At 32.9% G+C, this 12,637-nt stretch overlaps 2 protein-coding genes across 2 annotated transcripts; both read left to right on the forward strand.

Moving 5' to 3' along the window:
• The first annotated feature begins 1,345 nt into the window (after positions 1 to 1,345).
• LOC133186986 (uncharacterized) lies at positions 1,346 to 3,325 on the forward strand. Its single transcript, XM_061322364.1, has 3 exons — positions 1,346 to 1,470; positions 2,059 to 2,135; positions 2,520 to 3,325. The coding sequence occupies exons 1-3, from the start codon at positions 1,346 to 1,348 to the stop codon at positions 3,323 to 3,325; spliced, it is 1,008 nt and encodes a 335-aa protein (XP_061178348.1).
• A 1,577-nt stretch (positions 3,326 to 4,902) lies between these two features.
• On the forward strand, positions 4,903 to 6,179 carry LOC133186987 (uncharacterized). The gene is given in 2 exon segments (XM_061322365.1): positions 4,903 to 5,512; positions 5,515 to 6,179. Coding segments are annotated over 2 exon segments (1,275 nt in total).
• Positions 6,180 to 12,637: the final 6,458 nt, after the last annotated feature.

Genomic DNA, 12,637 nt, shown 5'->3' on the forward strand with positions numbered 1-12,637 from the left:
CGAATAAAACGTAACGTACTTAGTTCTTTATATATATATAATGTATATGCCATGTAAAAGTGTACCATACTTTATTTGGAAAATATATCATTGAATTATATAACTCTGTATTTATGTGAATTTATTATTTGGAAAATATATCATTAAATTATTTAACACTGTATTTATGTGAATTTTTAAAGTTGCTTTAAGGATTAATGAACCTCTGTTTTTTGTAAACTTCCCAACATCGATTTTCATCAATGGCTAATTAGCATCAGCTTCAAATGGAAAACAATATGAGGTATGAAGCGCTGCCTATTTTTTAAGAAATGATTTTTTCTTTCTTTCTTTCTTTCTTTCTTTCTTTCTTTTTTTTTTTTTTTTTTTTTGTCAGAGCATGATATGAAGAAATTTTAACACAGAGGATAGAAAGAGTAATAATTTAATATCACAACATAAAATTAAAAATATGAGGTGTATAAGAAAATAATATTTGGTATTATACCTATAAATTCATATTAGAAAACATAATAAAGCGCTGCTTCCTAAGTCAGAATATCACAATGCTGTATGTAGTTGTAAGAAAAAAAATATATCTGTTAGCAAGAGTTATCTTTCTTATATTTTTTTCAGTGGAAAATAAATGTAATACTAATTAAAATTCTTCATTTGGTACTTGAAACATTAAACAATTTTTAAAATGGTTCTTAAAAAAGATAGAACTTATTCAAAATTTATAAGGCTTTTAATACTGAATTTAAATGTTTTTGTTATAATATATAATAAAACAATATGAAAAGTATAGGCAAAGGAAATAGAAGGTAATGTTTCCATCATACGTAATGTTCGATCGAAATGACTACTATGAGGGCTTGATAATGAAACTCTGATGATGAAAATTATGAATAGTATTTACTTGGAAAGTTATCTCTCTTGTCAGAGGGTCGGTACCCCTAAATTATTTTTTTTTCAGTATACATGTACTGATCATATATAGGTGTGTGGACACTGTGCATAAGATGCTATGTAGTGCATATATACCTACATATATACACGTATGCCACATTTGGAAAATTTATTTTAAAAAAGAATAACAACTTGCATTTTTTTATATTCTTTACGCAATCTATGCTAGAAAATGTAATTGCGAATAACAAGTAATTTTTTAGACACAATGATTTATCTGTAAAGAAATTTCTAACGTGAGCTTCTCTCTCTGCTTTTCTAAACTGCACTTTTAATGCAATTTAATGCAATTTTAAACAACCGCAATCCACTCCGTTAATTCAATATCCCAGTCAACAAGGTAAAACGTGCCACAAAAAAAAAAAAAAAAAAAAAAAAAAAAAAATCAAAATACAAAATGGCGTTCTCTTTGGATACGTGTACAGCAGATGAAAAATTCACAAATTACATCACTCTGGTGGTTGCCTTGAAGTACACTCAAGAAGGATTACAAGATCTTGTGAAAAAGGCAATGGATGATAGGTATGTGAAGTTATCTACTAAGTGTTCGGGATATTTACCGTGCAATAACGACTGTCCCAAACAGAAAAAATCAAGGTTTAATGAATGGTGTCTCACTTGTTCAAAATGGAGAGAAGAACTTTGTCGGTATATGAGATATCCAGGCCATATTAATCGCATTCAATGGAAGTATTTTGAATCGAGTTCCTGGGGTAGAGACAGTAAACCATCTACAATAAATCAAATTGCAAACGTCTTTGTGCATAATTGTAAAAATCCAACAATTCCTTGTACAAGTAAAATATCGAAGATCGTGTCGCTCTTCGACAACTGCCGTTATTTTGAAATAGGACAGAATACAGACTTGATGAACAGAATTCGTGCTGTGCGAAACATTCATTTTGCCCACAACACGTCATTTATTGTAAATGAAGAAGATTTGATATCATGTTTAGACACGTTATTGGACTCTCTTGATCACAGATCCATTCGTACCAATCAAATTTGCAAGGAATCTGTAATGACTATATTAAATTTAAAACTTAAAAGCCAAAGACTACAATGTTCAGTAGTTACAAAATTATTAAGCGTTTTTAATAATTATCCCAGTAATTCCAGTAATAATGTGAAAGTGAAGACAAAAATCCAAAAGTTCATGGAAAATACCTTGCAAACAGAGTGCGGAGGTAGTCAAGAACAACGCAGTAAACAAAAGAGATATTGCATTTTTATGTTAGGAGTTATTTTAGTGATGTTTTTCATATTTATGATGACATTAAAATTGAGCAACAGTAATAAGACAGACAACCAAAATACAGACATCTTTGAACTTCATGGAGGTAATTTTGAAAATTACATGAGAGGGAGAGAGAGAGAGAGGCATGAAGCTGATTATTTTTAGACCATCATGGAGAGCCATACCTTGTAAATAATCTTAAATTCTAACACAAACATATATATATTTGAAACAAAATTTATGCATTTATCGTTCAACTGAGAGAGAGAGAGAGAGAGAGAGAGAGAGAGAGAGAGATTTCAAACTTAATGTAGTTTTCTATATTTCTTTGTAGAATGCAAAACCATGGATTTCACCTTTCCTTGGAAGAGTGACATATACTTTGATTACTTTATAAAGGCTCGCAGGCACTTTGTTGGAAGGGAATGGCTCATCGAAGATATAGCTTACAATCTTCTGAATACGGATGAAAGAGGCGTGCTACTTGCTGCAGAGATAGGTTTTGGTAAAACTGCACTTGTTTCACATATTTCTTGTAGCAGTACTAAGCTTTCCCCAGCCTTTCCTATCTACAAAAACTTGATAGGCATTCATTTATGTAGCTATGATTTTGAATCAACAATGATACCAGGTATATTTGTTTGCAATATGGCTGTTAGTCTTGCTCATGTACTACCTGAATTTGGAAACATTATACAAACAGACAGCATGGCAAACGAGTATCTCTTTAGTAGGAAATGTATTAAGGAGCCATATGGTTGTTTTGATTTTGGTATTTTGAATCCACATCGCAGAATAAAACTAGAGTTCAACAAATTAATTTTCATTATAGATGCTTTAGATGAGTGCATTGAAATTGGCTCAGGAAATATTTTTTCATTATTAAGTGAAAGAGTTCATTTATTGCCAGCTAACTTAAAGTTTTTATTCACTTCTAGAAATATCTCACATATACGCGATAATCTTCCTCCAGGAATGCTTGTTTACCATAATCCTCTTTTCTGGAAAAAAAAATTAGAGGATATTAAGAAATTCATAAAGAGAAGGTTAGATAATACTACTGTAAATGAACAAATTGAAAATCTTTTATCCAGTTCAGATCTTGATAAGAATGCCTCGCATGGATCTATAAAATTTTAGACATCAATGATATACATACGAAATTAGTGTTTTCTCGCTTTATTTCCAATGAGTTGTCACACTTTCTCATAAAAGGATTGCTGATTTCTTTTCCAAACAGGACAAAATGGAAAATGAATTTTATGTTTCAAAACAAAATGGCCATCAACTCAGTACTGGCTTAGCCAATTAAATGAACATAATTTAGTCCTGAATCGATCGGATTTGATTGAAATATTTAGACACGTGGCCAGTTCAATGAATGTAACACTCAAGAAGCAATTGATAGATGCTGTTCGTCACAGAATAAACGAAAGTGAATCGACATTTCTAACGCATTACACAGCCGCATCAATAGATTCATATCACACTATGAAACTTGTTATACAGTTTATATCTGGATCTGATATTGACAAGAGAGATTCTGGAAATTTAACGGTATCTTATGTTGCTGCTGCATATGGCAATGAAAATTTCCTTCGTGCTTTAATTGAAAGTGGCGCAAATGTTAATTTCAAACGACCACAGCCTGCTTTCAGTCAATTTCCACTTAAACAAGACCTCATAGCTCTTACCAAGTATGATATACACACTGGGGTTACAGTCTCTTAAACATTGCCTCTCAAAATGGAAATTCAGGTGTCGTAAAACTTCTTATGAAATATAAAGTAAATCTCTGCTAGGAAAATGGTATAGGTCTTAAGGTATTCAATATATAATGAAGGGATTTTGAACAATTTTGAATCATCTTAAACAAGTTAAAAATGCATTGCTAGATAACGATGAAAGTGAAATGAATCAAATTCACATGACAGATAACATGTAGGAAACCAGTCATTTTGCACCTTAAAGTTTTTGAAGAGTTATCTGCCCTTGACGAAAAGAAGAAAATTTTAATTTTTTCAAAATATCTATGGTGAATGATTCATTTTATTTTATATTTTAATAAAGAAAGAGTTTATGCATATATTCACCAAGAGATTTGTATGAAATTTAAATTACTTTTTACAATATTTTAATAACACATGCGCTGCCCATAGACTTCAATGTTAACTTCAAGGTACAGTTAATTGCAAAATAATCAAAATTTGGTAAATTCCTTTGGTGGAGTATTTTTGTTTGATATCACCTTCAAAATGCTACCATATTTTAAAAAATCGGACCATTCATTTATTAGGCACAAAAAATGGTATTTATACATTGAATACCTTAATTCGTTTCATTTGGCATCCGAACAAGGACATGTTCCCATACTTATTCTTCTCATGCCATCGAAAGATTGTGACTGGACGTCCAGCTTCAATCACTCATTGTATCTTGCTGCTAAAAATGGACACGTATTTGTTGTAAAATATCTTCTCTTTCATAATGCTATCGACCACTGTTTACCTTGCAATGATGCCATTTACTGGGTACCAAAAAGAAAAGAAAGATTACAAAGCAGAGACCCAAGACTACTTTCCGAACTAGATGATAAATATTACGTTTTAAAGGACGATCAACGTTTACTATTTATATGTTTAGATTTAGATTTAGATGTTGTCAAGGTCTTAACAAAAAAGAAGATAAATGCATTGAAATGCACAAATGCACGAGGAATGACTCCTATGATCACTGCAGTAGCATTCAATCAAAAAGATGTTCTTCTTTATTTTATAAATACTGGGCTACCTCTTAATGATACATGCAGAGCTGTATGCCGCAGGCAATATATAAAGGACCCTAAATTGTGTTCTAAAGGTGTTACATTTTGGCATATAGTGGCAATTTATGCAGAGTTTGAAATATTGAAATCTCTAACCAAGAAGCAAATTAACGACTCATTATGGAATGCAACTGATTTGGATGGTGCGACTCCTATGCATTATGCCTGCTACAACCACAATTTTATCTTATCTGATTTTGACTTTGGTTTGCATTTAGCAGATAGAACTTTGAATGGATCAACGCCTGCTCACTATCCAATACTTTGTGGTAATGTTTTTATCTTACAGCAAATCTTAGCAAAAAATCAGACATTGGTTTTGAATGTCAGAGATAACAGTAATAAGAATATTTTACATTACTTATTATTTACAACATCAGGACTGACGACTTTGAGTATTTTGTACCAGGATATTATAAGAAGTTATGAAAGGCTAGTCACTGAAAGAGATATTGACGGAAGAACACCTTTACATTATGCTGCTATGATAGGACAATAACTGGTAAAAAGATTAATTCATATAATTATCTTACAAAATATAAGTTTAACATGTCAGTTTTAGACGTTCTCTTCGAGAACATGCCAGCATATCAGCCAATACTTGAACATTATTTCTCACATTTGCCTTACAACTGTAGCATGACAGATTTATTCGGTAGACCAGGATGTTTGAATCTCCGCTTGCAAATACTGGATCCATTTGAACAATTTGCTTTTGAGGCCTTTTCTGCATTAAATAATACAAATCTTATCAAGGAACGAGATGTTTTTTCCTTCTTGTACAAGGCATTGGGCAAAAATCGATTTTATTTGCTTTATATGATAAAACTTTTTTATCAAAGATTTTATGAGACCATAACAACAAGTGATAAAAAGGTCAAGGTGTTTCTAAGACTTCTTATTCGAAAATCTACGTATCCCAATCTGTTGCTCTCTTCATTATTTTTAAGTGATCTTATAGGAAACTCCTGCAACAATAATCAAGATGGATCTCTTTGGTATATCTTGTATGACAGCCAAAGGAAATTTTGGCCAATCTATGAAATTTTTAATGACACAAGGCTTACTGATAAAATTGAAACATTTTTGGAAAAGTGCAAACAAATCAGACCGCTCAATGCCATAATGAATGGAGGGAATATATATGTGCTTAATTTCGTTGATACATGAAAACTTCCTGCATTCGATTTAAAACATGATTGTGACGTAAACCTTTTGTTTGTGTTGTCCATTCTATAGCTTAATGTTGAGCTTACTCCTCAAACAATCCATTAAGTTACCTGTAAGTGTCCATTCTTTTTGGATAACTGTCCATTCTTTTAAGAATAGACAGTTTTTTCAAAAGGAATGGACAGTTAAAACAAACAGAATGGAGAGTTACAGGTAAACTTTGGAATGTGTTCAAGAGGGAAACAAAAACAAATATATTAAATACTTCTTAATTTACATGTAAATAACAAAAAGAACGCGGAGACCAAAGTTAATCTAGAACACAAAATCTACACAGCATCCACTCGATTTTACTCTTTTAAATCCATGAATGATGCACATTATTTCAATACCCAAAACTTTATTTTCACAAAACCTGAATTCAAATGACACAATTTCACATTTGATTTTAATTTCGGAAAAACCATTCCCTGGAGGAGAATTCATTTTCAGATAGAAGTACGTCTAATATTAAATCCTCCACCCAGAAAAAGTTTGCACCATGAACACTTCACTGCTGCAGTTAATATTTCGGTAGAAAATAAATAAAAATGAAACATTTCCAGATTTGATTTGAAAAACATTTCAGGTCGAAGATTGGCTCATGGCTAATCCAACACTCAGAACACAATTTGCATCTCACCATTACACTGCTGCAGTTAATATATCCTCAAAAATAGAATTCAAATAAAACATTTCCAGGTTTGATTTGAATTTGATCATCTGTATCTGTCGTCGAAGTTCATTTTTGGGTCAAAATTTGGCTAATATATTTCTTTTACTCTTCCTTTTCTGTTTCCAGATCCAAATATCACTAATTTTGTGCATATTTTGGTTTATAAGAATTTGATTCTGTCATATACCCTCTCCATCACAGGAAAACAGGTATGCCTTTACAACGCAAACTGTAAACTGATTTTGAAGCATCGCATAATTGTATAAATACTAGTATCCCGCAAAATCCACCTGTAACTGTCCACTCTTAAGACAGAAACCTTTTGTTATTTTCATCTGGAAACACAATGGCTATTCAGCAAATTGCGCTGCATCCCTAGCTTACCTGTGACTGTCCATTCCGTAAACAATGAACTTGCCATTGTATGTGTGCTACCTGTCATTTTGTACATTTTATATTTAATTTTCAAAACAAAGGAAATCATGTTTTAAGTAGAAGAAAGGCCTCAAACTGTCCATTCTGTGAGAGAAAGAACTAATCTCGGGCCTACGGCCCTCGATTAGTTCTTTCTCTCACAGAATGGACAGTTTTCGGCCTTTCTCCTTTACATAGATCATGTTGTCCATCTTGCTCCATGTATCATTGCAAAGTTAAAGTATTTATTCCCAAAGACAATATATGTAATTAATAAGATGTTTTATGCAAGTGACCCAAATTTAGTACCCTATTCACATCCTGAAATAGTCGAAATGACGTTACGTCGTTATTCTTTTTCTTTCGGTTGTTGTACTCTAAGCTGTTTTCGCAGACTGGATACACTAAGCTTTGTTCATATTGCTGCTGCAAAGGGATTTTCAAATCTTATTTATATTCTTATTGACAATGCAGATACAGATGTTTTAGAATGCCGAAACAAATATCAAGTTGAACCTAGCCAGTTTGCTTTCTTTTTCAAACACAGTATTCCATATCAAAGAGCGATTGACACTAACATTTTTTATCAAAAGGACTTTGTATCACTTTCATTTAAGGTGATAATGGACTTCCATACTTTTGTTTTTCCAAATCAGTCTGCAACGTGCTCATGTTATCACTACCTACACAAAATTAATAGAAGGTCTGTGAAAAAGCTTTCATGTTTAACAATTTTAGAAAATGAAATATGTCAACTGATAACTGAACTCTATGCAAATGATATTTCCACAATCTACCAAATATACATGTTTAGGAAAGTATTTGAATATACAAATCATGGGCATCGATATCCATTTAATATCATAGATTATATTCACAGGATTCGTACCTTTTGCCTAAGAAAAAAAGTAGTGCCTTATGCACATGTTGAAAAATTCCATAAATTTTATAAACAAATTCAAAGACATCAATGCATAAAAATGTCAACTTCGACAAGAATACAAAATATTGTCTGAGACAAATTTCAGTCTTTAATAAAATAAGAAAGAATTCAAATTTTAAAATTCAATCATGTTTACAAATGTTGTTTCCATTGTCTTACTTGATATATGACAAATTTATAATACATCTCCCTGACCTCGCTCAGAAAGATACCATTGAATTGATACAAATAATGCATGCATATGCATCAGCGTCCGCCTTCCATAATACACCTATATACGATTATTGGAATAGGTTAAACCCCCCATTTAACAACCAACCCTTTTAGAGTTATGACACAAACAATACTCAGATCTAATATTACAAAAATTCTTTCTTGGATAAGTAAATTTGAGATTAAAGAAAATGAAGACCTAGACAATTCTAAATTTCAAAGCAAAATCTTTCTTATAAACCCTTTAACCGTATATGAAAATATGACCAACAGATAGTTTTCATATGACGTATTTTCTCTCCGAGTTTATTTCCCTTGGCCGCCATCTTGGTGGTCAACCTGGTATTTTTTCCTCTTTGTCCTACCAAATCTAAGAGGGTGTACCAGAAATATTTGGGGGGGGGGGGGAAATCTTATGGAATAAAAATTATGAAATAAAGGAGGCTTTAACAAATGTATATTTTTCAGAAAAACAATGCTTCCTACCCCACAATGGCCAGTATAATAAGTCAAAGTTGGTTAAATAATGAAGGAATATGAGCATGTTGACCTCTAATATGGCGGCCAACGGAAAATAACTCTTGCTAATTTGGGCCTACTGAAAACTATCTATACTTTTCTGCGTGCAAGTTTCAAGAATACCCATAAAATGAATTGATATGGAATAAATATCTGCCCTATAATTATGTGTTTTAAAGGCATTTTAGCGTCTTGTGCTCAAACATCAATGAACATTTCAAAGAAATGATTGAAGCACAATGTACATGATCTAATCATATATCACAAACGTATAAAATGTGCATATGATCTTCATCAATTTTAAGGTCACCTGAGCCAGTCAATTTTAATCGAATTTTCTATGAAGCATCTATGAATGAAGTTGAGCGAAAAATTTCATGTTCCTAGGCATTCTTGGCCCAAAGGGTTGAGCTGAGCCATGAAATCCATTCTCATAAAATGTTCTGTTTCCAACAACATCAAGCAGACCAACTGTTTGCATGATTTTGAAGAAATAAAGTCTTATACCAAAACTGTGAAATAAATGCCCCCAGGGTCAAGTGTTAAGGCCCAAGATTGGGCAAAATAGTAATACATGTATATTAAAAGTGCATATCTTGTTTAAAATCGCCTTCATTTCCTTAGCTTGTAGATTTCTAGCAGAAAAAATTCTAATTAATACATTGACATATTGCAGAGTGCCCTGGTGACGGAGTTAGGGCTCATTGGACTTGCATGATTATAATAGGAGACTAACTTTTTAAATAAAGTTTGAAATCCATATCCCCGGGGTTCAGGGCTTAGACTTCACGGTAGAGGTAAATTTGTCATATTAATATTGAAATCTCTTATACCTTTGAAGATCTTTTTTTCATTAATATCTAGCTGGCAAACTTTTGGCATGGTTCTATTGAGCAGTTAGCCTCATATCAGATATAGTTTGTGAAATTTGTGTTCCTACGACTTAAGGTCAAGTTCCTGGGTATGACTACGTTTGTTTTACATTTTGAATACACAACACCTGAGGAAATCTTTTCCATGGCTCATAACATCTAGCAGATAAACGTTCATGAATGATATGAGCAGCTACCACTCTGACAAAAATGTGAAATTTGTGACAGTCACTAAAACACGAAATTTGTTTGCCCAGGGTGTTTTTTTTTTTCACTTGTTACAATGAATTTTATCTTTATTTTTTTCCCTACTTCTGCGGTTTTGTGAGAAAATTTCATGATTTTGATAATGAACGTAGAGTCCTCCCTCTCCTACTTGTAAAATTCATGAAATATAAGTTCATAATTACAGGTTTAGATTGGGATGAGCTGTATCTCTTAATATCCAGGCAACAACCAAGGCCAGTAGCATATTTTTCATTGTTTGAATCATCAGTTTATGTAAACCTACAAGTTTCAACATTCAGTATTAAGCAATGCAACTGTTAGTATTCTTAATAGTTTGAATGAATGGACTTATGTTATTTTCATGAATCGATATTTGGTAATTTTTATTCAGTTGTTCATTTATGTACTAAGATTTCTTTTCTGTTTAACTGTACCTGAATAATTGTAAATACTAGTAAACATACTTGAACAAATGTTCATTTGTTGTTTTTTGTGCTTTGATGTAAAATCTGACAATCTGACATACTTATAAAACTGTTACTATGACAGTAACATGGACAAAAGAAAAAAATAATCACGTAATGAATCACATTAATATTGAATTTTACAATTTTTTCCCTCCTACAAACTAATATCACAGAGTGATTTCCTGCCCTAGAAAAAGAACTAAGACAAGACTTGAAATATTCTTAACAAGAGGCCCAAGGGCCTGAACGGTCACCTGAGCATAATACAACAATTTAGAGGATCCATAAAGTATAAAATAAACTGATAGATGAAGCTTTGTTGCCCAAAAGCAAGAGAAATAGGAAGATCAGGATCAATGAAATAATTAGTCTAGTATTCAGTAACAACTCATAAATCAAATTCTAATCTTTCCCCCATTTATCACTTTCGCAATGCAGACAATTAACAAACTATCAGTTCTTTCGTACTACTTTTAACCCCATATTGTGACCTCTCACATTGGCCTCTCTTGGTCTTTGAAGAACATTTTATAAGTTATTTTTGTCTCATTTTGATTTATTTATTATTTACAAGTCTACCTGATCATTAAAACTATGAAAGTGCTTTTTGTATTATACAATAACATTTCTTGCATATATAATTCTCTTAGTCTTTCAAATACATACTACATTATTTAAAGTGATTAATTATCAAAAGTGAATAGCAAAGGGGAATAACTTCTCTAAGTAGAATACAAATTAATAAAGCGATGGCCAGGACCAGAACACTTGACCAAATGGTCCTGATGTTCAAAAATCTGGTAAAAATACCCTTGCTTATTAAAACTTCTATTCTGATTGCCTGCGATTTGCCAAGGAGCAGAAAAAATTTTCAAAGAAATAATGCATTTTCACTACAGATTCAACACAGCCCTATCCTAACACTAAAACCCATGTCCCAGGGTCATGAAATTCACAAATTTGGTAGAGGTACCCTCATCATCATAACTATGCACTTAGTTGAAGATTTTCAAAGAATTAACACATTTTCACTATATTATCAATATACCCCCCCCCCCTTCCCACGAAACACCAAAACCTGGTACCACAAGTTTTAAAAAAATTGTAAGAAGCACAATTGTTCATCATAACTATGCACTTTGTTTATCTGCTCAACACTAAGGGGGTCGCCCGCGTGGCGCAGTGGTTAGAGCGTCTGCTCTAGAGTCGAGGAGTAAGGAGTTGATCCTTACGTCGGGGGTTCGAATCCCACTGTGGGACGTGGAGACCGCTTCTTCGGATGAGACCGTATAAACCGAGGTCCCGTGTCGCAGTAGGTGTTGGCACGAAGAACATCCCTCACTGCTCAATGGCCCTGAGTGCCGAGTATAGGTCAAAATTTGCAGCTCTCCACCGGCAAGTGGTGGCGTCTCCATATGAGTAAAAAATTCTCGAGAGGGACGTTAAGCAGCAATAAACAAACAAAACAAAGAACACTAAGGGGCAGACATGATTATTTAACAGAAATAATGCATTTTCAATATTTTATCAAAGAAATTATGCTTTTTCACTATATTATCAAAAGAGCCCCCCCCCCCCCGGCCCAACCCTGGGGCCTTGAAATTCACAATTTTGTAAAAGGCATCCTTGTGCATCATAACCATTCATTTAGTTTGTTTAAACAATACCCAGTAGCGGTGAAAAAGATTTTCAAAGAATTAATGCATTTTCACTATATAATCAATAGAGCTCCGCCCTAACACCAGAACCCATTACCCAGGGGGTATGAAATTCACAATTTTGTAAAAGGCATCCTTGTGAATCATAATCATGCACTTAGTTTAATTTGTTTAAACAATACCCGAAAGCAGAGAAAAAACATTTTCAAAGAATTAATGCATTTTCACTATATAATCAATAGAGTCCCGCACTAACACCAGAATCCCTGACCCAGGGGGGCATGAAATTCACAATTTTGGAAAAGCATCCTTGTGCATCATAACCATGCACTTACTTTGTTTAAATAATACCCAGGAGCTGAGAAGAAGATTTTCAAAGAATTAATGCATTTTCACTATATAACCAATAGAGTTCCACCCTAACACCAG

This window comes from Saccostrea echinata, unplaced genomic scaffold, assembly GCF_033153115.1.
Source record: "Saccostrea echinata isolate AGI-Se365-2 ecotype Australia unplaced genomic scaffold, CSIRO_AGI_Sech_v1 ptg000014l, whole genome shotgun sequence".
Lineage (NCBI taxonomy): Eukaryota > Metazoa > Mollusca > Bivalvia > Ostreida > Ostreidae > Saccostrea > Saccostrea echinata.